This window comes from Mugil cephalus, chromosome 5, assembly GCF_022458985.1.
Source record: "Mugil cephalus isolate CIBA_MC_2020 chromosome 5, CIBA_Mcephalus_1.1, whole genome shotgun sequence".
In the NCBI taxonomy this organism is placed as follows: Eukaryota; Metazoa; Chordata; class Actinopteri; order Mugiliformes; family Mugilidae; genus Mugil; species Mugil cephalus.
In genome coordinates this window covers 8,652,612-8,676,287 of record NC_061774.1, presented here as the reverse complement: position 1 = coordinate 8,676,287, position 23,676 = coordinate 8,652,612, and the positions used below count along the sequence as shown (strand labels likewise).

Sequence of the window (23,676 nt, the reverse complement as noted above, 5' to 3'; positions counted from 1 at the left end):
ATAAAACATTTTAGTTTGCCTGGAGGTGGAGAGTGATTTTCCCTTTCCAACTTTTGACGACGGACAGTAACACAAAATGAAGCCGAACCTTTAGCACCACCTGCTCAGAAATCAAGGAAGTTACTGGCATTTTTTTTTTTTTTTTTAAAAGAGGGCAATACTACTTGTACTAATCCTACATTCATTTGATATGTGAAAGTGTCCACTGGGCCTTGATAAAGTGATGTGGTTAAAACCACTGATGCAGCAAATCTAAACCCCCATCCCCTTGTCTGCTCAATCAACCATCAATAAAATCTGTCTTCTTCACTACTGCTGACAAATACAACACGGGCCAGGCCCTACCTTACACGAGGAAAGAGACCCCGCGGCCCTACGTTACACACAAGAAGCCGCGAAAAACGAAGGTGTCCCAACTCTCAGCAGATTATAATTTATCCGAGATGAAGGGCTGAAAAAGAACGAGTGTAGTTCAGTCAAACTAGCTAAACGGGTGAGAATTAAGATGTTGCAGCGTGGGATGAGGCAGTTATGCATACATAACATGTTGAGGCTGGGACCCCCTACTGGGGAGAGGCACGACAAAGCCTTTCTAACAGCAATACCTCTGGGACAGCTAATGATTAATTAGCTTGTGTCATTAAGTGAGGCAAATGTCACCCGAGCTTCCTGGGGAAGCTGTCACACCATGTGTAGGCTACTCACAAGTTTCCCCCTCAGGTGCTGGTGCAGGGGAGATTTGGAGGGGGCGGGGGGGGGGGGGAACTTAACTGTTACTAGTCAAACCCTGACATCTAGTGGTCAAACGCAAAAACTACAGCAGTCACCAGTTGCAAGAACAGCAGAAGAATTTTGCCAGAAACCTTTTCTTGAGCATTGCTTCTTAATGAAAATCTTCTAAAACTCTATGCCTAACTTATCTCTGGCATCTCTAACAACAGGATTACAAACAAAGGAGCTATCCAGATTCAACTTTGGGATGAGTCTGTAGTCTCTGATCCCTGATCACTAAATTAGCTGGGATGACCTCTGACCTTTAAGCGTCATTCACCTCGCTGACCGTGGCACTGACATCAAAATTGAAGACCTAACGCTTTATCACACCAAGGTTACTAGGGAGGCACGAGCTGGCAGTAGGACGGGCAGCATTTTAATTACAAAAACACATTTGACATACAGCTCACCAGATATTCTGTTGGAGTTTCGACAAAAAGCCCGAACAAAAATAAACATGAAGTTTTCTTACCAAGTAGCCGAGGTGCAAGCCAGGGTTGATAACTTTCATGTTCAGTGTGGAACTAATCCAGACAAGAGACACCACCAAAAAAACGGTAGTTAGAGTCAAGAGCCAAGTTACTTCCTTTAATCAAGCTGTTTTCTCCGTCATCTAATATTGGATTGTCACTACACACTCGCTTACACTTTATTTCTCCCTCTTTCTCCATCTCGGGACTAGTTAGGCTTTGAAGGTCAGCACTGAATCCTGGCCCGCTATAAGACCAGACCGAGAAGAAGTGAGAAGGCCCCTCTCTTCACCAGGGAGTGGCAGCACAACGTGGAAAGGCTTAACACACACACACACAAACACAAACGCACACACACACACACACACACAATCTGCCTCACTCTCACATAGACATACACATACAAAAGCACACCTGTCAGGGCCTTTCCACTGCGTGAGCAAGAGCAAAGAAGTCTGCCCTCCCCCCCTCCGCCTCTCTGTATGTGGTATCCCATGTCTGTTATATTAAAGCAAATCCATTCAGTTCCCACTTTCTCATCTGAAATAATGGCATGAGCAATTTTCACATTTAGACAAGCAAGGACACATGCAGTCTCTCCCCCCCTCTCTCTCTCTCTTTCTCTTGCTCGCTTGCTCTCCGTCTCTCTCTCCCTCTTTCTCTCGGCTTAATGAATGGAATCAGATCTGGGCCCCTGTGGCTGCGGTCTAATCTTCCTTTGAAGATTTCTACAATTTACAGACAAAAAAAATAAAAAAATAAACCTGAACCTCCTTACACGGTTTTATTCCTTAGCAAAATACACCGGATAATAGGACGTCTGCTCGTGTCTATTTCTACATTTCGCTTACGTCTAGAGGTGCATGCGACTTGCGTGTTACTGACCGGAGCCAAAAGGGCCCGGGGCCTTGCCAGGAGCATCCCAATTGTGCCAGTCAACTGGTGTGTGACGTCCGTGTGAAGGGGGGGGAATCTGTCAAATAGAATGATTGAATTAAAGTGCACTTTGGTCCGGAGTGCTCTCTCTTTGCCACTTTGCACCATAACATGTCTTGTCCTAAAATAATTAGATTGAGTCTTTGGGTGGTGGAGTGGCCGGATCTTCAATGGCCAAAAGAAGAAATGGTGTCGCATTGAATGGAAGCCTCCCACCTTAAAAAACACTTTATTTCTTTACACTTGAGGTTTGTTGTCTTTTGTGACCATTATCCCCCATTCACCAGTTGCTTTCATGCAGCTGTGCCCCTCTTAAAAAGTCTTTGTGCCAGCACCATGAATACAGGGAATGTGTCCATGGCAGGTAGCCCTTATTGCAAGTTAATCTCCTGAAAGAGCCTCATACAAGTACTTTTAAATTCTCCCCAAGCCACACAGGGCTCATCATCAATCGAGCACTTCTCCCCTTTGTAGGGCTGATGAGTGTGGTGCATGGCCGGTGACAATGGCTGCCAAGTGTGGCAAAGTAATCACCTTCTGGGGAAAACACTAGTAATTACTTCTAAACTGTTTGGGCTTCGGAGACAACTGCCATTGTGCAATAAAATGAAAGGGTCCCTTTAGAGAGCAGTGCTGTGATGGTTGCTCTCAATCTGTTTGTCATCTGTTTGTTTACAGAGATTTTTCTGTGCAGTTCTCCGCTGCAACAATGCTTTCTGGTGTGTGTGTGCATGTGTGTGCACGTGTGTGTCCTTTAGGAGAGGGGACATCACGTACACCGACACAGGAAATGTCCATCCAGACAGTTAAGAAAGAGACTGATGCATCCTCCATTCCTAAATAGTGTGTTAAATGAACACATTGTTCATTCAGGCATCCCTGCGACGATCTTGTACTGGGCTCCTAATAAGAGGCTGATTATATTCTGAGTTTCATGAATGAGATTATACAATTTAGGCAGATTCAGTCCAAACAGACTTATCCGACTATTATGTCATTATATGTCAAAGGCTGGTGTTGAAATTTAAGGAGGTATCCACAGACACATTTATTTTATTTACCACTGCAAACATTTTTTTTTTTTTCATCAGTACGGAAATATATTGAATTTATTCTGACAGAGACACCAAGACATAATCTTTTTAATCCATAAAACTGCTAATATGACAAGACAAAAATTCCTTGACGGTTCTTAGTCTTCAATTTCCCTTGTAATCGCTTTAATATCAAACATCACAAACGTTTTAGAAGGTACATGCGAGCAAGACGTGGAGATTCTCAATTATTACAAGGATTAATGATAAATACAGACAAGACATGACATTTTATTTTAAAAAAGAGAAATGTCTTGGTCTCTGGAAGTAGCTTTCATTTCAAGGAAAACTCACACAACATCATCTGAGCTTACCTTAGCTTCACCATAAGCTCCTTTTGTCAAGTTGACACAGTCATGAGGAGGCCACGATATGAAGCTGTACGACAAATGTATGAATTAAACCCATCAAGTAATACGTGTTAACACAACCATCAGTCTTTAGGAACAGAACATACATTGAAAAACAAAAGTCCAATTGATTAGGCATAAAAAATGCTCATGTTAGTTTATGGTTGATTAGACATTTTTTATATATATAATTTCTTTAAAAACACATTAACATGAATCCAACATATTTTAGTAAATGGATCATGGATAGCTTAATATTGAATGCAAAATGATGATAACAATGTATAATTATAAGTAGCTCTAGGCCAAGTTTAATACAGAACACATAAAGTAGGTAGGAAGGTCTTACTTATTCTCTCCATCCGTTTTGGGTCCTTGGCCTGAAAATGTTGAAGACCCCTGCTCTAAATGAAACTGCACTGTAGAAAATGTTTAAACGATAATATACTGTATGAGACACAGACTTCCACAGTGTCTGCCATAACAAAAACAAGAAGAAAAGAAATGTGTGTTCACTACACCCTCATTTAGGCAACACCTTTATGATTTGTTCAGCAAATGAATCAAAAAAATCTAATCGTTCCCATGCTGGCAAACAATTGCCCACATTTTCAATTACAGCAAACAGCAGCATTCATCTGCAGTGCTGTCTCTGGAAATTTAACTTCATCGTCTGCTCACCCTTGAGCTCCATTTTGATCTCCATCTACTTTATCAAACAAAAAAAGACAGACGCAGGCTTCATTGTTTAGCGTGAGTAAACATCATTTAGTTGCAGGGCAGGTAGCTCGAGTCCGTGATTGCAGCAGCAACACAGAGTTGCCTTCAGCAGAATAGGCTCCTATGAACCCGGTGAACTCTGGAGCAAACAGCAGACTGACACTGAAAAGAAGAAAAGAAACTGCATCTACCAGACTACACATTAATATATCTCTCTTTGGAGCAGAATTTATTATTATTAGCATTGTTATTGAGCAGAGGTCAATAAATTGTCTTGTCAGAACCTTTATTAGGCCATGTTGTGTTCTTGTATTTATCAGCTTGTTTTGTAGCTTTTCTGCCCCCTAGTGATCAAAAATGATAATAATAAAAAACATTCCCCAAATTAAAATTATACCAATTCAACACACAGTATATCACAATCTCCACTTTATACTTTGCTTTTCACATGTTAGAAACATTAGTATTTTTTTATATAATTATTCCGACATTAATCAAATTGATAACGCATGATTTTATCATTACTGTAAGAGGTCATGAGCTTGCAATGCTATGTGTTCTGTTTTGTTGGGTAACAAATGAGTGACATCTGAGAGAGAGAAAAGGATGACGAAGCTGGAGACATGAGCACTCAGGGCCACTGTAAGCACTCATATTGCACTGCGGACCCAACAATCCCATGAGGGAGCAGGCCTGTGGGTCTCCCTTTGAACCAGGGTCCATTCAACATAAGAACAGGGGAAACATCTCCCCACCCTTGTGCGGTCACCAGCATTTCATTTGCAATCTAAATCTAAAACACAGGGTGCTCGAGAGTCACATCAAAGGGCTTTTTGATAGCTAGGATAGAGCAAAGACTTGAAATAAAATGGCTAATTACGAGTGTTGATTAGGCCATGTAAGCTACAGACTAATTGGATTGCACAATGCAGCGCTCCTTTTGTTTTCTGTGCATCTTAATGAAGTCTTTTCATTCTACAAAGGCTGAAATGTACATGCAATTTCTACATTTCCTGTAATAAAAAGAAAAAAAAACACAAATGTGCACGCTATACAAACATTCAGCGAAGAGCCTCCCAGGTTTGGTTCTCTGATGAGAACTGAGCAATTCACATAATCATTAAATGTGAAAGCTGTCTGTGTTTAAATAACCATAGGGCGCTTCATGTTAATATAGCTCATTTCATTGGAATGGATTTTTATACATAACTATTGAGTCATCGTTACATTTATTGGAAAAATTCAAGATTAAACTTCCTGCTTTATCTGGTTAGAACATTTTCATTTTTAAATGAAAACTTTAAAGTTGCAACTAGTAAATTCATATTATGGCAAGTTTTTTTAATGTTTTTTTTTCTATTTTTTTTTATGTACGAACAAATATGACAAAAAGACGTGTGTCTTTTGTCCTCTGTGTTTATGCAACATGTTTTCTCAGCACTGCATTATTGGGTTTATTACAGTTACGACTGATCACATAAACCAGAACACAACTAAAAAGACTCAGACTTACTGGGTGAGCAGACTCAGGTATGCTCAGATCTCAGGTGGTGCAGAATGGAACAACAACAATAAAAAAATGTGTCAAAGTCAAGGATAGAGGCTCAGGTGAGCAAGATGATGAAGATGAAGGCAATGTAATGCATGCATGTTACAAATTGATCAACAGTAGCAGCATTATGCCCGCACTAACAACACTGTGTTGCCAGACACCACAGAACACCCTCAGAAGGCCCATGTCCATTCTCTGATGAGTCACAGCTGATTTGGAGGCAAAAGGGAGACCTACACAATATTAGGAAAGTGGTCATAATGTTATGCCTGATCTGTGCATGCTTATAACGCTGTGATGTTACCAAGAAACTTGGAGAGAGAAAAAAATCAGAAAATGTGTAATATTAGGACTTTGAAGCAATCTTTTATATGTTTGGTATTGTGATTGCAAACCATGCTCTTAACACTATAATTACAAAATGCTTCATCTGGATTGATTGCATCAAGCGAAGGCCGACTTGAGTCCTCGTCTGCTCGTAGATCACAAGAAGCAACCACCTGATTGAATCACTGGTTACCAAGGAGACTTGAGAAACTGGGATACTGAGAACTGCAGCTAAATTTGAAGACGGGCTTTCAGACGACAGCGGTGCTCGAAAAAAATCCCCGCGACTCTCCAGAGGACCAGCAGTTACAGAAAATGAATGAATTAATGAATGAATTATCGCTGAGAGACCCCCTTTTTCCGTCTAAACAATAAAGAAAATTAATACACTGTAGGAAACAAATGCACGATAATGTGCTTGTAACATGCATGAAAGTGTTATACAGGATGGTGAAACGCACTTGCACATTCATAACAAAACGCATGGGAGGGAGGGAGGGAGGGAGGGAAGGAGGGGGGGAGTGTGACAGGCTCCAGCGGTGCGGGGGGGAGTTTCTGTGCAGGTGTCCTTGTTCTGTCTTGACACCTCTGAGACAGGAGTCGACCGTAAGTAGCCTAAGACTGCCGAGGAGGAATTTAGAAAGATGATAAAATAATAAATGTCTGATGTGCCATGAAATCCGAAAAGAGCAGCAACGGAGAGATACGCTCGTCTGGATGAGAGACCCCCGCTGGGTGAAGACACGCAGCGTATGTTAGCTGAGCCGTGAAAGCTCGCTGCCTTCGACTGGGGCTGAGGCTGAAACAGGAGCAAAACGACGAGAAGCGAGCGCGGGGGAGCGAGCATCCACCAGCGAAACATCGCATCACTGATCATCTCAAGGTATTATACATCAATTATAGATTAGCAATCCGCGATCGCTGTCTGGACATTCTGTGTCGATGCCGGTGAACGGTGGCATTTACTGTCGCCTAACTCCATCTTTGATTATTTATTTATTTCTTTTTTCATTCTGCAGATGTGGGCTGCGAGAAGAAAAAGGCCTGCTCCGGAGGCGAAGGAATTAATCACTGATCACGATGGACGGAGAATCAGTGTTCATCATCTCCAACGAGTCGTGGATGACCCCGGACTGTTTTCGCGTGCTGTGGCTATGTCACGTTAGATGAAATGCGTTTGGTAGCAGATGCATGTTGAATTTTGCACCCGATGAAAAACCCACCGAATAAGGAACAAGACAGCAGCTTGTTGTTCGCACACACTCCCTGAAAAGCAAACTGGACCTGAGCAGGTTTTCTTTTCTCTGATTCTCCTGATCAAGATCTGACTTTATGTCAACACTCTGCTTGATGTCAGATGAACCATGTCATATCCTCATGAGGCTGGTGTGGGCACAAATTCCACTGATGTTCCTCCAGAGCTTGCTTTCACTGGCTCCACTCAGGACCTGGTCTGGTTCTCCACTGCCAACAGTGTGGCCAAGATGGTGCTTATATCTCTGATTGTGTGTGTGTCCCTGTTTGGAAACGTGGTCGTTCTGCTGGTGTTCCAGAGGAAGCCTCAGCTCCTTCACGTGGCCAACCGCTTTGTCCTCAACCTCCTCTTGGCAGACCTGCTGCAGACCATATTAGTCATGCCCTTCGCCATCGCAGCCACCGTGCCAGGTGTGTGGCCCCTGGATGCTCGACTGTGCCAGGCTCTGGTGGTGCTAATGCACCTTTTTGCGTTCGCTGGAGTTAACACCATTATAGTTGTCTCTGTGGATCGCTACTTGGCCATCATCCATCCTCTATCCTATCCCACCCGCATGACACCTCACTTGGGCACCAACCTGATCATCTGCACCTGGGTGCTCAGCTTCCTGCAGAGCACACCTCCTCTTTTCGGCTGGGGGACCATTGACTTTGACCGCCATCACAATGTCTGCTCAGTGGTGTGGTCCTCTAGCCTTTCTTACTCTGCTGTGGTGTCCACCTTTTCGTTCTGGCTGCCTGTGCTCATCATGCTTGGATGTTACTGGATGGTGTTCAGAGCAGCCCGGAGGCAGAACGCTCTTGTGCACCCCATACAGAGACAGTCCTACTGCCAGCCCTGCCCGCAGGACTTCCAGGGGCCAAGCAGTCCACAACGACAGCCCCAGCCCCAGCCTCAGCCTCAGCCTCAGCCTCAGCCTCAGCCTCAACCTCAACCCCAGCCCCAGCCCCAGGCTTTGCCCCAGCAAGCCAGTTCACCTGAGGCCCCTTACTCAGCCAGACGATACCCTGTTCGAGCTAGACACAGACGTTTCCACTACCATTGCAAGGCAGCCCGTGTAGTTTTTGTGATCATGGCATCATATATCTTTAGCATGGGTCCATACAGCATTCTGAACACTGTATCTATGAGCACCAGAGCAGCTGTACCCCCGTGGTTATCCTCCCTCGCCCTCGTGCTTTTCTTTTTACAGTGCTGTCTACATCCTTACATTTATGGCTACATGCACCGTAGCGTGAGGAAAGAATTCCTGGCTTTGCTTTGTGGGCTGTTCTGCAAGCAGGGCCGTCCCAACCAGAGCTCTGCTGTGGAGAGCTGCTTCACTACAACAGAGGGACGCTCAGGCGCTCACCCTCACCTGCCCAGCCTGGCTGCTCGAGTCTTCCCCCTGCAGACTTGGGAAGAGTGCACAACGTCCTCATCTCCTACGTTTGACAGGAAGTCAAGGGACAGTCGCAAAGAGACCACCTCTACCAGTGTCAGCTCTGAGAGGGAGCTCACAGTCCACAGCAAGCAAGGCACATGAACCGCCTCAAGCATTCGATGTCAGACCATTTATTCTCACTTGAAGTGAAGGCCGTGCAGGATAATTCTGTGCTTGTGTTAGGAACAGAGATCAAAACATGAGGGTCTTTGATTTGCCACAAACCTGGTTAAATGATTCATGTGGAGACAAATATGTCTTTGGAAAAAAAAAAGTGGTACAGTTACTGTTGCATTGTGAATGTATCATGGATCCGGCTGTGGGAGAGGAACACATACATATGTTATACATGTGGTCTTTTATGTGTAAATGCAGTTTTTACAAGTTGCCACATGGGTCACACGTGTCTGACAGTATGCAGCTGTTATAGAGTTGTGTTTGAACAAACCATATATTAGTATTTTCAATGTATGCACTATTTTCCTGACTACTGTTATTTAGAATGGGCATTTGAATGAATCAAAATTCAGTTTATCAATCTAAACCTGGACTTGCTGTGTCAAGATCGATTTGGTGTTCTGACCACTTTGCTCTCATCGTGGGCCACTGATGTCTCTGATAAGGTATTAATCCGCTGCACCTGCACAATCTCCTTTAAACTCGTCGTGCGTGTCTGACCCTGCTGAAGATGCAGGATGTTCTGCCCTTGTGTGCAAGGCAAGCTTTGTTTGTAATATATGAACTCAGGGTATTGCTTCTAGAAACATGCGTAGTGCTCATTTCTGTTCTTGAATCCTATTGAATAAGCAACTTGAGGTGTGTTTACGTCCCTGTCGCAGTAACTCTTAGTCTTAAAGCGCCTTTTGAATAAGTAAGTAGAAAAGTGGTTCATTGTGCCTGTCAGTGATACAACACACAAGCGACTCCCTTTCTCTGATTTGTGTGGCCACAAATACCTGTACGTGTTTATTTTAGTTCTTTGTTTACTTTAGTTATAACTTAACTGAACTTAAGCCTCATACTTAAGCGTGCCACTGTATATTTGGATTATTTGCTGCCTCTGTAAGGAAATATTTGTTTTTTTCTTTTTTTTTTTGAAAAACATTGCGTACAGAGCAGGAAGGTAAAATATAGCTCCGGTGGATTGTTTCCACTAGTTATGTAGGTTGCATGCTGCAGAGATCTTATGTGAGAGACTTTTCATATTCCACGGAACAATTGTAGGTTTGTGATGATACCTCCCGATACAGTATTTTCAGTGGAGAACCCCGTCTGCTCAAAGCCACGGAGAAGATGCATATTTATGTAAGTGCTGAACGCTCGCCATGACTCAGAGAAAGAAAATGCTGCGAGTTCAGATCATGTTGTGGGTGCAAACGTTTTGCGTATCGTTTAAAAAAAAAGAAAAAAAAAAGGCGTGTCTAGTCTCTGTTTTGTCAGGTTTTTATAGCTTTTGGCAAAGAGAAAAGATGTTTTGCAGAATGAACCAGGGTGCTTCTGATGTGTTCTTCTACGTGTCATTATTATTATTAGACTGTGATAGTTTTCTCGGAAACAATGGCAGGCCTGCCTTAGATTTGAGCCTTGGTGTATTTAACAGGTCTCTGTTGAAGTGTAATCCAATCCACAGTATTATAGTCGACAATCACAATGCTATGTTTGTCAGAGAAGCTGTAAAGGACAGTGTGTATTGCAGTATAACAGAAAATAAGAGAAAATAATGTCTTTATTTTTGTGACTTCTATTGTGATTTTGTATTATTTCTGGTTTCATATAGTTTCAACATCAAACAATGTCTGTTGTTTAATAAAGTAAATGACTGGTAATGTAATGTGCACAAGTGTAACTTTTTTTTGCATACCACACAGGTGTGAGCTAGCCAGAGTGTTTTTCCTGGCCTAAAATACCAGCACGATCTTGGAGTTTGAACAAACAGATAGGTGCATTTGAGCCCCTGGATAGGACTCATACATAGTTTAGTTTTTAAGCCTGTATAGAAATGTTTTTTTGTGGCAAGAAATTTATGAATATTTGCTGAAACCTTTACAGTGATGCTTACGTTCCACACACACACATAGTATATGTATAATCAGCAGAGTGCTGGAAAATGCACTGTAGAAAGTTTGGTCCATATTGTTCCATGTACCTTTATCCAGTTACTGTAGATTTGTTGGCTGCACATCCATGATGCAGGTCTCCCGTTCCACCACATCTCAAAGCTGCTCTGTTAGTTATTTGTGGAGGTCATGTTTAAGAAAACAGTTTCAGATTATTTTAGTTTTGTGAAATGGTCCGTTACCCTGCTGGGAGTAGCCACCAGAAGATGGTTACACTGACGTATTAATGGGATGGATATCATCAGCAACAATACTTAGATAGCCTGTGGTATTTAAAAAGGACTGAATTGGTAGTACGGGGCCCAAAGTGTGCTAAGAAGATGATGGATGCCTCCATCTCCGCCGTGAACCACTGATATTAGGAAAAATAGCTGCATGCTTTCCATGGCGTTTATACCTACCATCCAAATGCTGCAGCAGAAATCAAGACTCATCAGACCAGGCAATGTTTTTCCAATACATTTTCCAAATTTGGGAGCTTTTGTGAATTATGGCTTCAGTTTCATGTTTTCAGGTGACTTCCACAAGGCATCTTCAATCAGAGAAAAAACATTCTCCCCCAATAGCAATGACACTCCTTGACGGCAGCAGCCATCCCCAGCAGGATGCAGCCTGACACAGACACACACACACAAAAACGATTTAGGAACAGCTAAACCTAAATACAACTCTGCTGTGGGATGATGGGACGCGGCCCCTCCCTTCAACCCATAGGACCAAAGACCCCCGCTAACAACATTTTCCAGACACCACAGGACAGACTCAGAAAACCCATGTCCATTCTCTGATGAATCACAACTGTTCTGGAGGCACAAGGGAGACCTACACAATATTAGGAAGGTGGTCATAATGTTATGCCTGATTGGTGCATATTACCTTTATTCTCCATTCTGAACATCAGTTTGAACCTCAGCAGATCGTTTACGTGTCTAAATGAATTGATGCCACGTGATTGGCTGAATAGGTATTTGTGTCAATGACCCATTGTGCAGGTGTACCCGATGAGGTGGCCAGTGAGCGCATATACACCGAGACAAAATGAGTCTGTACCTGAGGAGAGACGGTAAGATGGGGCTGAGGATACCATATTACACTGAATTTGTCTGAATTCAGTCACTCAATAGATCAGGATTCTTCTAATTACTGCATGGCCCTGGACTTATGTCCACAAACAAATACAAAGCAACATGGTTGATTGTTGGTAACACATGGATTTGAGCTGCTGAAAGACAAAAACGTGGCCTTTTGAATTAATCCCATTTATTCATAAAAATGTTATCACCTTGGGTGATGACTCCGCACTGCTCAAAGCAAAAGGCAGCAGTACTTTATGTATTTAACAATTCGGCAAATCACTTATTAAAGTCTAAAAGAGTGGATTTTAATAGTGTATATGTACTCAGTAAATTCATGGAGTGCGTTATGATTAGCTAGGTGAGAACCTATCCCGTGGCCAAACAAATCAGGCGTGTCTTCGAGAGATCACTGTTAATGTGAAATAAGCTGTAGCTCTAACATACATATCTATGGTACAAATGTGCTTCTCAACTACGGGTACGCTTTGATTCTAAGCAAACTGAAATGTAGCCGTCAAATTCAAGAAAATGGACATGTATCATAGCAATGTCGGTTTTTATATAATTTCTGAACTACAATACAGGCTGATATTTAAGGGATTATAGACCCATTTTACCTTAAAAACAAAAAGAGAAAGAAAAACTCCCATGGTGATAATCTTAAAGTAGTACTCTCTCAATCTCTCTCCTTCTCTCTATACAGTATATGTACACACATTTTTTTTATTATTACAGTACAGTAATGAAAAACAAAACATTTAGCCAGAAGGGAATAGAAAAGCAAAATACAGGGCATTTTACCTTCTTTAGAAAATTAAAGTAAAAACATTCCAACAAACAAACTGCTCACTATGACAACTAGACCATTGGCACCCACGCTGATTTTTACGGCGCCTTTCAAGATATTACTGGTCAACAGTGAACACCAAATTATGTATATTTAAAAAGAAAAGTAAATAGCAACAGAGGTTTAAAGCACAAGAGGACGGGGCTCTGCTCTTCAGGTTTTTCTTATGATCAATGATGGTTTCAGTTCAGATCCAAAAAGACCATTAAATCACACGTCCAGCACTGAGGAGGCCAGCGCTGTGAAAGCCAGGAAGTTAGTCTTTCCCCAAGTCATCTAGTCCACTTTGACCACACTGTAGATCTTGTTTACAAACCAGAAGCAAGCGAAGAAGCCAATTGTACCTGAGAAGAGAAAACAAGTTAGAAAACGGACTTATTCACACAGATGACATAGGCAGAGCAAGCAACTGTAACAAAAACCAACAGAAACTTTAAGAGTGTGGCTGTTTTAACCACTTAAAGCGCAAATTAAACACAAGATTACAATGTAACAAGAACGGAAACTCAGAAAACAATAATGGTGTACAGTTTCTGCAAAGCCAAATCCCATCCACTAGCTTCAAAAGTAACTTTTCTCTGATTAGCGCTTCACTTTTTTCAGGAAACCCGCATATCTGCCTGAGCTCTGCAGTGTTAATTAAATGTACTGGTCAAAGTCCCTGATATAAGAGTCTATGTGACTGTAGCCCAGGCCCACATTACGTTGGGATCTAATTTGGGATCAAAGTTGGGGCGAGGTTATAAAAAAAAAAAAAAAAAAATCTAAATTAAAAAGAGAGAGAGACAGACAGCAAAATAAAAACCTAAAAAGGGAAATGAGAGGGATTAGGATTATTTAGATCAAAACTGGAAGCAAGGAGGGAAACTGATAATCTTTTTCTTGAATCCTTGGATTACTTCTTGGTGATAATCTTTTGACGTCCCTTTGCTACTTATAGCTCTGTCTTAAGATATTGTCAAAGAGTGTTGCAATGGTAAGTACAGTTACAGGCCAACTTTTATCAGACCTAATGACAGTTTAACACCTAAAAGCTTGTCATCGCAGCGAACTGTGAATCTCAGGGTGACACATGGACTAGGCGTGCATTTGCTCCTTATCAAGTTGTTAATATTATCCCCTTTCTGAAAACACACCCTCAGCCTCATTTGAATTTGTTTGCAGAAGGTCTGACGGGGCCAGAGAGAGAGAGAGAGAGAGAGAGAGAGAGAGAGAGAGAGAGAGAGAGACAGAGAGAGAGAGAGAGAGAGAGAGAGAGAGAGAGAGAGAGAGAGAGAGAGAGAGAGAGAGAGAGAGACAGAGAGAGAGAGAGAGAGAGAGAGAGACAGAGAGACAGAGAGAGAGAGAGAGAGAGAGAGACAGAGAGAGAGAGAGAGAGAGAGAGAGAGAGAGAGAGAGAGAGAGAGAGAGAGAGAGAGCCGTGCTATGTGTGAGTCTTTGTCTATTTTATGGCTGGGCAACACGGCACTATTTATCTTGGTGTTTATGTGTGTGATATATAGATAAACAATGTTAAATACGGCGCTGGATTTTAAGTGAAAGCACAACACTTCTTATCTCCCACAACGAGCGAATGCGGCGACTCTACTTTTTCATGAACGCAACAAAAGGACATGAAAGGGAACACTCCAAGACAAAAGTAGGCTCTGCCTTGTCAAACAGTAAACCTCAGACAATACAACTGACCCAAATGGGTTCGCAAACTAGATCTGACCAAGAGGGACGATCTATTCCCGTTTCCCCCAACACTCTCTCTGATTTGCTTCAGACTTCAAACCGACTCGCAAATGACAGTTCAGAAAGTCTCGTCGCAAACAAATACTCTTTAACTTCATTTCATGCAGCTCTTCTGCAACGCCACAGTGGAAACGAGAAGGCGGAGGCTTGGCCTTCGCTAAGTGACAAGCAGAGAAATGTTGCACAATGCTGAGTTCACGTTCCTCCCGTTCCTATTGCCGCCTTCCTACGAACAGGATTCAGAATCCTTCAGTTCCAGATGAGCTGATGCAAGCCGGTGCTCCAGAAACACTGAACAAACAACTGTGGTGCAATACACACAACACACCCTTTCTGTGTATGAGATACAGTGAGCTCTTCAATTGTCTTAACAAGTAATAAAAATGATGCCACACAATGGTTATATTGTTTCAGGCGTGTACAGATGATCCTTTAAAAGTTTTACAGATGCTCACTGTCATAATATCCCAAGACAAGACAGCCGGTAAACTGAGGTGACAGCTAAGCAAAGACACTCGTTACTATTCACTTACCTGTGAAGAGGAAGAAGATGAGAACCATGATCATGGTGTACCCGAAGTAGAGAATTGTACTGGCCGCTCCGATTATTTGCAACTTTGAGAAGAAGTAATGCACGGCGTAGATGAACAGATAGACGGCCGTGAAGCCGCTGGTGAGGAAGGAGCGCCACCACCAGTGGTAGTCCTTGACACACGGGACAAAGCGTGACATGTTACTCCTCCACTGCTGATGCGCCAACCAACCCGACGAGACAGCATTCGGGACCGAACGTTCACTTACCTCGGCACATAGGTGGAAGTAGCAGAGCAGAATCGTGGCCTCGGAGCAGGTGATGAGGAGAATAATGAAAACCAGGAACAGGAACCCAAACATGTAGTACATCTGATGAGACCTAAACACAAACACTTCGTGTTAATGGAGTGTAGGGGCAAAGCTACTTTCCTCCTCAGGGTATAGACGGTTGAAACAGGAATTGCAGACCAGTCCTGACAGACAGCATTCCTATCTTCTTACCAGATGCTGTTGAGAATAAAGAAGAGCTGGATGAAGATGCAGCCGAACGGAAGGATTCCACCCATTACGATACCGGGGATGGGTTTAGTAAAGAAGGACTGCTCAGGAATCTGACGGGGGATTTGGTTTGTTCGCACTGGTTGCTCAATCGCCTTGACAGGAGCAGATAAAGTAATCACAAGATTGCAAACACAGATACATTCCACGTTTAACGAATCATTTTTAACTGAAACAAATGAACACACAAGGGAGCCTGACTCACAGGTTTCTTGAATCCAAAGTAGGCGCCGATGAAGGTGAGAGGCACTGAGATTCCAAACCACAGAGCCAAAATGGCCACCAGAGTGCCAAAGGGGATTGCTGCTGAGGAACCCTCCACCCATAGGATCAGGTTCATCAGGAAAAAGTCTGCAAACACGATGCTAGAAAAGAGAGGCGGATAAAAGGCGACGACACAGAGAAACACAATACATGTCAGAGTAATAATAACAACCGTGTGCAAGGCTGAAGAGGCGGCCTAAGCAGACTGACTCCACAGCACAGCAAGTGCAGAAATTAAATACAAACAGTAGCCGAGCAAATGTGTCAGTGGACGTACCCTGGGCACAGAAGTGCTGTCAGCAAGACGTTTGTCTTCCACTTTTCACCTCCAAAAGCTGAGAACAGAAAGAAACGGAATTGTGGTAAAAAACGGTCATAATGTCCGCGCTGACTTCAAATTCGCTACAATGTCACAGCTTGACTCTTACTTTTGTAAAGACGTGCAGACACATAGCCAGCAGGTGTACCCAGCAGAACCCACAGGACCACGGCACACGTCATGAGAGCCCCTCTGTTGGCCGGTGACAGGAAGCCCAAACAGGCCAGAACTACAGAGGACAGACAATCGTCGGTGAACACATCTTAAATTAAGGACAGAAATAACAAAATACACACTCTTCTCCATTGTACTCCAATCTGCTGTCCCACAACTTTGGATTTTACAAGCTTCAGTTATACGCTATATTTCAGAAACGCCAGTCTTGTCCTGAATGTCTGGAAATATTTGGCTTGGTAAAATAATTCTGCTATGGTATAACAAGTTGAGCTGAATGTTATTGCCTCATAATCCTCAAAGCTGTGCATACTGTACTTGCTTCTTCACATGCATTATATTTGAATGTTCATTATACCCAACTGTTTGATATAGAACAAGTGCTAGCATATTAATTTAATGTTGCTAAACATTAAACAAGCCGCGGTGAGAACTGTGTGTCCACAGCAAAGCAATTCATAAGAATGATGGTCTAATTCAGTGTGTGAAACTGTTGCCAGTATTCCACATTAAAAATGGTCCTTACAGAGAGTAGTGAAGGTCATGATGAAGATTTGTGTGCCCTGTCCAAGGAACACAGAGAGCAGCATCCCTTTCCTCGGGGGACGGAACACGTCTCCGTGCACCTGCTTCCAGCCTGACTCCTCCTGGGCGTCCTCCTGTGAAAGGAGGCCGACAACAATACAGAGTATTGGTTAACTTTGCAAACAAAACATGAAAGTTTTCCAACCACCAATCAGTGAAAAAAAATCAAGGAAAACCAAGGTGAGGACTGGGGGAAACTATTTAAACCAAGAGCTGTAAAATTTGGTGTCGGCCAACTCCTTAGTCGGAGCTGCTTCCTGAAGCCTGTAACCTTTTTGGCTAAAAAAAAAAAAATATACCCACACCACATTTTACATTTTGTTTTAATGTGACTGCTCGCCACAATCATAGACGCCCAAACACCTGATTCCATTAGCAAAGAGAAGTTTTGTTCAAACTGCTTTTCAAAAAGCTTACATATGGTAGAGAGGATTTATCCTTGGTCGTTGGAAGCTTTATGAGGTCTCCCTGTGAAATGTAACAACATATTTATAATACTAGGTACTTGTGTTCATTGTGCTGGAGGGTAATTCAGTAATTCAACACTTAGGACTGAAAGCATTACCAAATAACTGTAATTAAGATAACCAGTAGACACTCTACTGTCAGGTGAAACCTTCCACCTCCCAAATTTGGGCCTTAGCTAAAATCTAATAATTGCATTATCTCCTATCTCCTGAGATAAGGAATATTTCTAAGGAATATTTCAAATTACAGACACTGGGTGAAGTCTTAAGCCCTAAAAACATAAAGCAATCTATGGGCATTTCATTAAAAGCAGTTTAATTAAAAACACAAAGTTTTTCACAATGAATAACTGATTTTTTTTTTCTTGTTAAAGTACTGTTCATTTTTCTGTTTATTCCAACAACTACACTAGACATGAATTCTAGTACTTCATACACCCATCTGGATCAGCTCCAGCCGAGAGATCAACAACGCCTTTACCTGGTCCACCTGGTTGTATCTGGCAATGTCCTTGTGCAGGGTTCTCAGCATGATCATGGCAACCATGCCAGACAGGAAGAGGACAATGACCAAAGAGTTCATGATGCTAGAAAGAAGTACAAGGCACATTTAAACACCCACTAACAAAGCTGAAGAGGCGAAGGATATAGAGAAAGAGTATTTCTCTGGTGCACAATGTAAAAAAATAAATAAATATTCAAACCTAAACCACTGGATGTTGGTGTGAGGCATGGAGACCAGGATGTAGTCCCATCTAGAGGCCCACTTGATAGAATTGTTTTGCTGTAAGTAAGTTAATGAAAACAATAGATTACACACATAGAAATTGGTAGATATAATTTACAAATAATTAGTTAACTAGTCTGGAGGTCTACCTCAAATTTGACAGAGTAGGTGTAACCAATTGACACGTCAGAATCAAACTGTCCAGGGACCTCCATCGGGCTACCTCCTTCACAGGTTGGGTTTTTTTCATCGATATGTTTGATACTGTTGATGTAAGCGAAATACAAATCGTCAGATTATCACTGATAATAGCTCAGGCTGAAACACGGTGACCTCATACCTGTCAACTAACAACCAGAACTTACCTCTTTGGTTCCAGGGTGGCAGCAACCAGCCGAGCCCCTCTCCATCCCTCGTTTGTTCCACTGTGGTATGTGATCTTGATGTCCACATGGTTGAAGACGTAGAACGTGTTCTTCTTGTTGAACTCAGCCTGAAAAAAATGTAGGTGAAAAGATCAGATAAAATAATAAAGACTACTATTACATACGACTTCCAACTTCACATTTATTGTCCACATTTCTATCGTCTTCTGCATCTGTCCATCACATGCAAGGTCATATTGTAAGGAAATCTCACAAATGTCACAAAAACAAGACAAATTATAAGCATAATAGTTTAAACAGCATAGTGGGAAATGGCTATATTATCATATGTTTGGAATCTTTCAAGTAAAAAAGAAACAAAGAAAACTAATCTGATGAAGCAAATATGTAAAGGTTGACAAGCAGGTTTTTCTTTCTTGAGAGAATAAACTTTCCAATATTAAGTGAATATAATAGCTTACTATACCTTATCTACCACTACCCTACCCTACCATTGGTTGATCTCAGTCTCAAATTCTACTATAATTCAACAAGACCGAGATACATAGGTTCAACTGCTCAAAACACCCAACGAATACAGGCTCAAATTCCTTAACCATTAGCGTAGCCAGTTAGCCACTAAGATATTTAAATTGTGGGGTACAAATTAAAAAATAAATAAATAAATGAAGCACAACTCACATTGATAACACAGGCATCTTTAACTCGGCCATCTACTGTAACAAGGCAGCCAATGGGGAAGCCTGGGTTGCAGTACTTCTGACCATCTTCCACGTCATAGCACCATGTCACCGGCATGTTGTCAATGATCCTGGAAAAAAGTAAAATGAAAATTTTGGAAATATCTTGACAAATAATGTTTGCGTTTATTCATCACTTCTTCCTTCGAACAAGAACTTCATACTTAAGTACAGGAGAGTATCATATATAATGTATATAATACAATATATACAATATATAATGCATATAATGAATGCAGAGGGAGTACACCTACAGAGGAGTACACCTACTAACCAGTGGTGCTGATAGTTCAACTGCATTCCCATCTTAAGAAAATCCAGTTTGGCCGTATCTTCTTGGTTGCCTTTCTTGTACGTCTTCATGCACACTGGCCTGCAGCTAAAATCTTTGTTGAAGTCGAACTGTAATAATTAGACGAGAGACATGGCGTGTTATAAATAAGGAATGCTGTGACTCCCATGCAGGCCGAGACTTTACAACACTCACCTTGTATGGTGATGACTCAATTCTTTCACCAAACAGCACCTGTCCAAGGTTCTCTGAAGGCCTCATTTCCTTGTCATCTTTGCAAAAGTCAAACCTTTAACAAATCAGATTGTTGCACACTATGAGAAGATGGCACAAAGCCAAAAAACGCACATACACAGACATCACACAAATGAATGGGATCGAGAAGAAATTAAATGTACTTACACATCGTACTCATAAGGCAGAACTGACTCCACTGAGTCCAGGCGATTGACAAAAAGCTGAATCGAGGTCTGTAAAAGTGAAAATGCAGTGTTGCGTTTAGTACAGATCTGCTGAATTACTATAAAACTGCATCACAAGCCATTTTTTTTCCCCCAAGAACCAGCCAAACTCAGTGCTCCTAGTGCTGAACTGTCAACAGGGCAACAAGCTAACACATTACTCGTGTTAATGACCTGTCCAAGCGACTGATCAAAGTAGGAAATGACCAAACTTTTAATATATCATTACGCCGAACCCAAATGCACACAAGTAGTATAAACGTGAGCTATTTGAACTAAAGTCTCAACTTACCTGAATATCGCCAGGTAACGTTAGCACCAAGTGCAGCACAATGGTAGACTATTATCAGTTGTCATTTACCATTTGAATCAAGCGTGGTCTACCAATTGCGTGAGAACATGTCTTCCCAGCATAAATTATATACACGATCTTGGCAATAATAGCGAATGTCAAAAAACAGGAGAGAATGAAGCAGGAAACAGCGCTAATGTCCCTGTTCCAGGCAATAGCCGAGGCCTAGGAGTGGACTGGCTAGCTAGCAAGATTACGGAAGATAACAGAGCAACACAAATAAAACGTGCCAAATGCAATTTCACCAAGTAGTCCAAAACACCAGAATTGCGCGTGTTACGAATAAACCTTACCTGGCAATCTTCACCAGCTTCTTCACAAAAACTCACAGGGGCTAAACCCGGAAGATAAAACGCCGAGCACGAACAGAAATACGAAACGAGCGAATAAACCAGTACAAAACTAAAGTGTATCCGCTTCTTCATTTTATCTTCGAATATCTGATAAACTACAACAAAGGATCTGGTTCCTTATTTTACAAGGAGGGTGATGTTAGCAAGCTGACTACGACGAGCTAATTGTTAGGTCTCAGACAGTAGGTGCAGTGAGGGAGCAGTGGACCCGAGTGGACCTTCTTCTTCGGAGCAACCAGCAAGTCGGTGACGTCCAACCTGTCAAGCTATGCGGAAGTCACAAGATTAGTACCGGAAGTCACGCAACATCATCTTCGAAATAAATATGTACTAAAAATAATCCGATTAATGTGCAGACTTCGTGCTTTTTAACGCGTATGAAAATGTCATCGGTCGATTTTAATGTATTAAAATTCACGAAAACGTATTGTTAATATGAGAATAAATGACAATTGCTTCTTAAATCCGCACACGCCCATTAAAGTAGTTTTATTTTGAAAGGTATAAAAATTGGTAGCCACATTTTAGTGACACCGTGGAAGTAAAGAGTGACGTTGCGTATCGAAAGCCTCCATCAACATCCTTGTTTCCCTCTCAAGATCAGTAACTCGCTACACTGGAAACAAGTTAGGAACGAGCGTTTTGACATGGATTAGATTAAGATAAGAAATGACACGTCGGTGGTACAAAAATATAAGTGATATAAGAAGTGGTCTATATGAGCGAACATATGTAAGAGAAGTGAAAGAAATAAATGCGTGCTAACGACAGTCAAATATCTTATTCCCATAATGGTTAATTTAGAGCATGCAAATGAGGTCCCACTAGACTGGAAAAACCGGAAGGGGTACTGTGACTGGTACACGTGTGCAACACACAGTTTTCGTTGAAGCAAGAAATGCAAAGCACAAAGCAAAAATCCACAAGTATTAGAAACCACAAATGAAAAATCCTCAACACAAACAATAGTGTGGAACAATATTAAGTAAGCTAGATTGCATAACAGAACAATGTTCATTGGAGGCCTTCTGTTTTAATCACATACAAATATGAAATGTGACATCTAGTTCTCCCTCTAGGTTCACTGTTATATACTGTTTTGTGTTGTTGCAAATATGATTAATTTATTAAGTGATGTCTTGCTGCATTAGAAATAAGTCTCATCTTACTTATACCTCACAACAGTTGAATGGAAACTGTTGTAGAATAAACTAAAAAGTTATGTTGGCATGTCAAACAATTGACCAACCAGCAAAATATAATGACCGCTGAATGCCTAAATGCAGGCAATATGTTAGTCAGTATAAGCCCTACTGTGACCAGCACCCACCACAAATGTTGAATGAAAAATATTTGTGGGTACCACGTACCATTTAATGTGTTATCACTAACCTATTTTAAATAAATAATTAGGGAAGAGGAAGAAAGTCATGAGCTGTAGTTTGCTCTCTCATTCGGTAGCTTTTCTAAACCCTATTTCTTTCATGCATACAATGTCTAAATATGTCTAAAATGTCTAAAACAAAATATTCACATCTGTCAAGCAGATTCAAACAACATACAAATTAGTCACAACTTAAAGAAAAAGACTGAAGAAAGACAGCATTAAATGGTTAATAAATCATATTGATAGTTGATGCTTTCGTGTATAGTCTTAGTGGACTATCATCAGAATGATCAGATTCACAATTATTGCCATGTATGCTCACACATACAAGAGATTTACTTTAAAAATTACACAAAATATATGAATAATTTATAACCAGTTTGACTTTAATAGCAAGTGGGGTGTGCAGATCATACCTGGTTGTGAAAGAGTTGGGGATATACAAATTATGTATAGAATATTATTTATTAAGTAACAGAATGTTGTGTAAATTCCAGGAAAAGTGACTAAGTGACTGAAAGTGACTAGACACCAGTTGAGTGTGTGCATGCATGTGGCTTTATGTTGATTAACACATCCTAAGCCCAGAGCCAAATCATCAAAACAGATATTTTCCACATCCTTGGACACTTTGAACAGTATTGATGATGTTAATAACACCCCCTCCACGTAGAATGGGAATGCATAAGGCTGTGCAAAAACTGCCTTTTTCCTTGGGCAGGTCTGTAGGACTGTAAGTGAATTTATGAATCAGTTACTAGAGAGAGCACATAGCTGAGTGAAGCCAGGGTAAGCCAATCAGATAGATATCTCTATACAACTGTAACACAGCCTGTCCTGGTGATTTGGGTGCTGAATGGTCTTTAAAATGCTTTCTTTAGTCCTTTAAGATTCCACTGGTTTGTATATTGGACAGCAGCAGCTTTCCGAATGAGTCAGAGCTCTGTACATGAGTTGTGTTTGAGTAAATTCTGTATTCAGTAGGTAATTTTCTTCATTTAAAAAAAAATTAAAAAAAATTGTGCAATGGGACAGTGACAATGACAATACTGTGACAATGACATTACAGTGACAGTGCTGCGACATGGACAGACAAAACAAAACGAAGACAAAACAAAACAAACAATAAAAAGAGAGGGAATAACAATATTTATGATCGTGTGTGTGTGTGCTTGATGATAATAATAGTAGTTATCAGATAGTCAAGGGCAATAATAATAACTATAAAATCAAATGAATAAAGACGAATGAGTATTTAGCAATGTCAGCTTAATGATTTTGTAATAATGATAATGACAATTATAATAATAAGAAGAAAATCATCCCTACCCCTGGATGCACCGGAGTAATTTTCTTCTAATTTCAATGAAAAAAAGCCATTGCAGGATTCAACCATCAC

At 41.4% G+C, this 23,676-nt stretch overlaps 2 protein-coding genes across 3 annotated transcripts; one reads left to right on the top strand and one right to left on the bottom strand.

The window, feature by feature from the left end:
* Positions 1-6,761: 6,761 nt before the first annotated feature.
* On the top strand, positions 6,762-10,727 carry gpr101 (G protein-coupled receptor 101). The gene is made up of 2 exons (XM_047585272.1): positions 6,762-7,106; positions 7,243-10,727. Exon 2 carries the CDS (start codon positions 7,588-7,590, stop codon positions 9,001-9,003), a length of 1,416 nt encoding a protein of 471 aa, XP_047441228.1. The 5' UTR covers positions 6,762-7,106; positions 7,243-7,587; the 3' UTR covers positions 9,004-10,727.
* Positions 10,728-12,633: 1,906 nt separating this feature from the next.
* LOC125008116 (transmembrane 9 superfamily member 2) lies at positions 12,634-21,139 on the bottom strand. Of its 2 annotated transcripts, XM_047585189.1 has the most exons (18): positions 20,831-21,139; positions 20,127-20,194; positions 19,920-20,013; positions 19,707-19,834; positions 19,374-19,503; positions 18,672-18,799; positions 18,456-18,570; positions 18,284-18,363; positions 18,061-18,166; positions 17,530-17,580; positions 17,054-17,186; positions 16,463-16,582; positions 16,312-16,369; positions 15,976-16,135; positions 15,714-15,865; positions 15,480-15,591; positions 15,212-15,383; positions 12,634-13,285 (listed from the first exon to the last, which is right to left on the bottom strand). In XM_047585189.1, the coding sequence occupies exons 1-18, from the start codon at positions 20,960-20,962 to the stop codon at positions 13,218-13,220; spliced, it is 2,007 nt and encodes a 668-aa protein (XP_047441145.1). In that variant the 5' UTR covers positions 20,963-21,139; the 3' UTR covers positions 12,634-13,217. The 2 variants fall into 2 exon arrangements, with proteins under 2 accessions (XP_047441145.1, XP_047441146.1); XM_047585190.1 differs by lacking the exon at positions 17,530-17,580 and having other exon boundaries at positions 20,831-21,138.
* Positions 21,140-23,676: the final 2,537 nt, after the last annotated feature.

Coding starts and splice junctions, on each gene's coding strand:
- LOC125008116 (XM_047585189.1), bottom strand. CDS start 20,962: ATGAAGAAGCGGATACACTTTAGTTTTGTACTGGTTTATTCGCTCGTT. Junction 19,835..19,919: donor TTGAGTCATCACCATACAAG/GTGAGTGTTGTA, acceptor TAATTATTACAG/TTCGACTTCAACAAAGATTT. Junction 19,504..19,706: donor TTGAACTATCAGCACCACTG/GTTAGTAGGTGT, acceptor ACTTTTTTCCAG/GATCATTGACAACATGCCGG.
- gpr101 (XM_047585272.1), top strand. CDS start 7,588: ATGTCATATCCTCATGAGGCTGGTGTGGGCACAAATTCCACTGATGTT.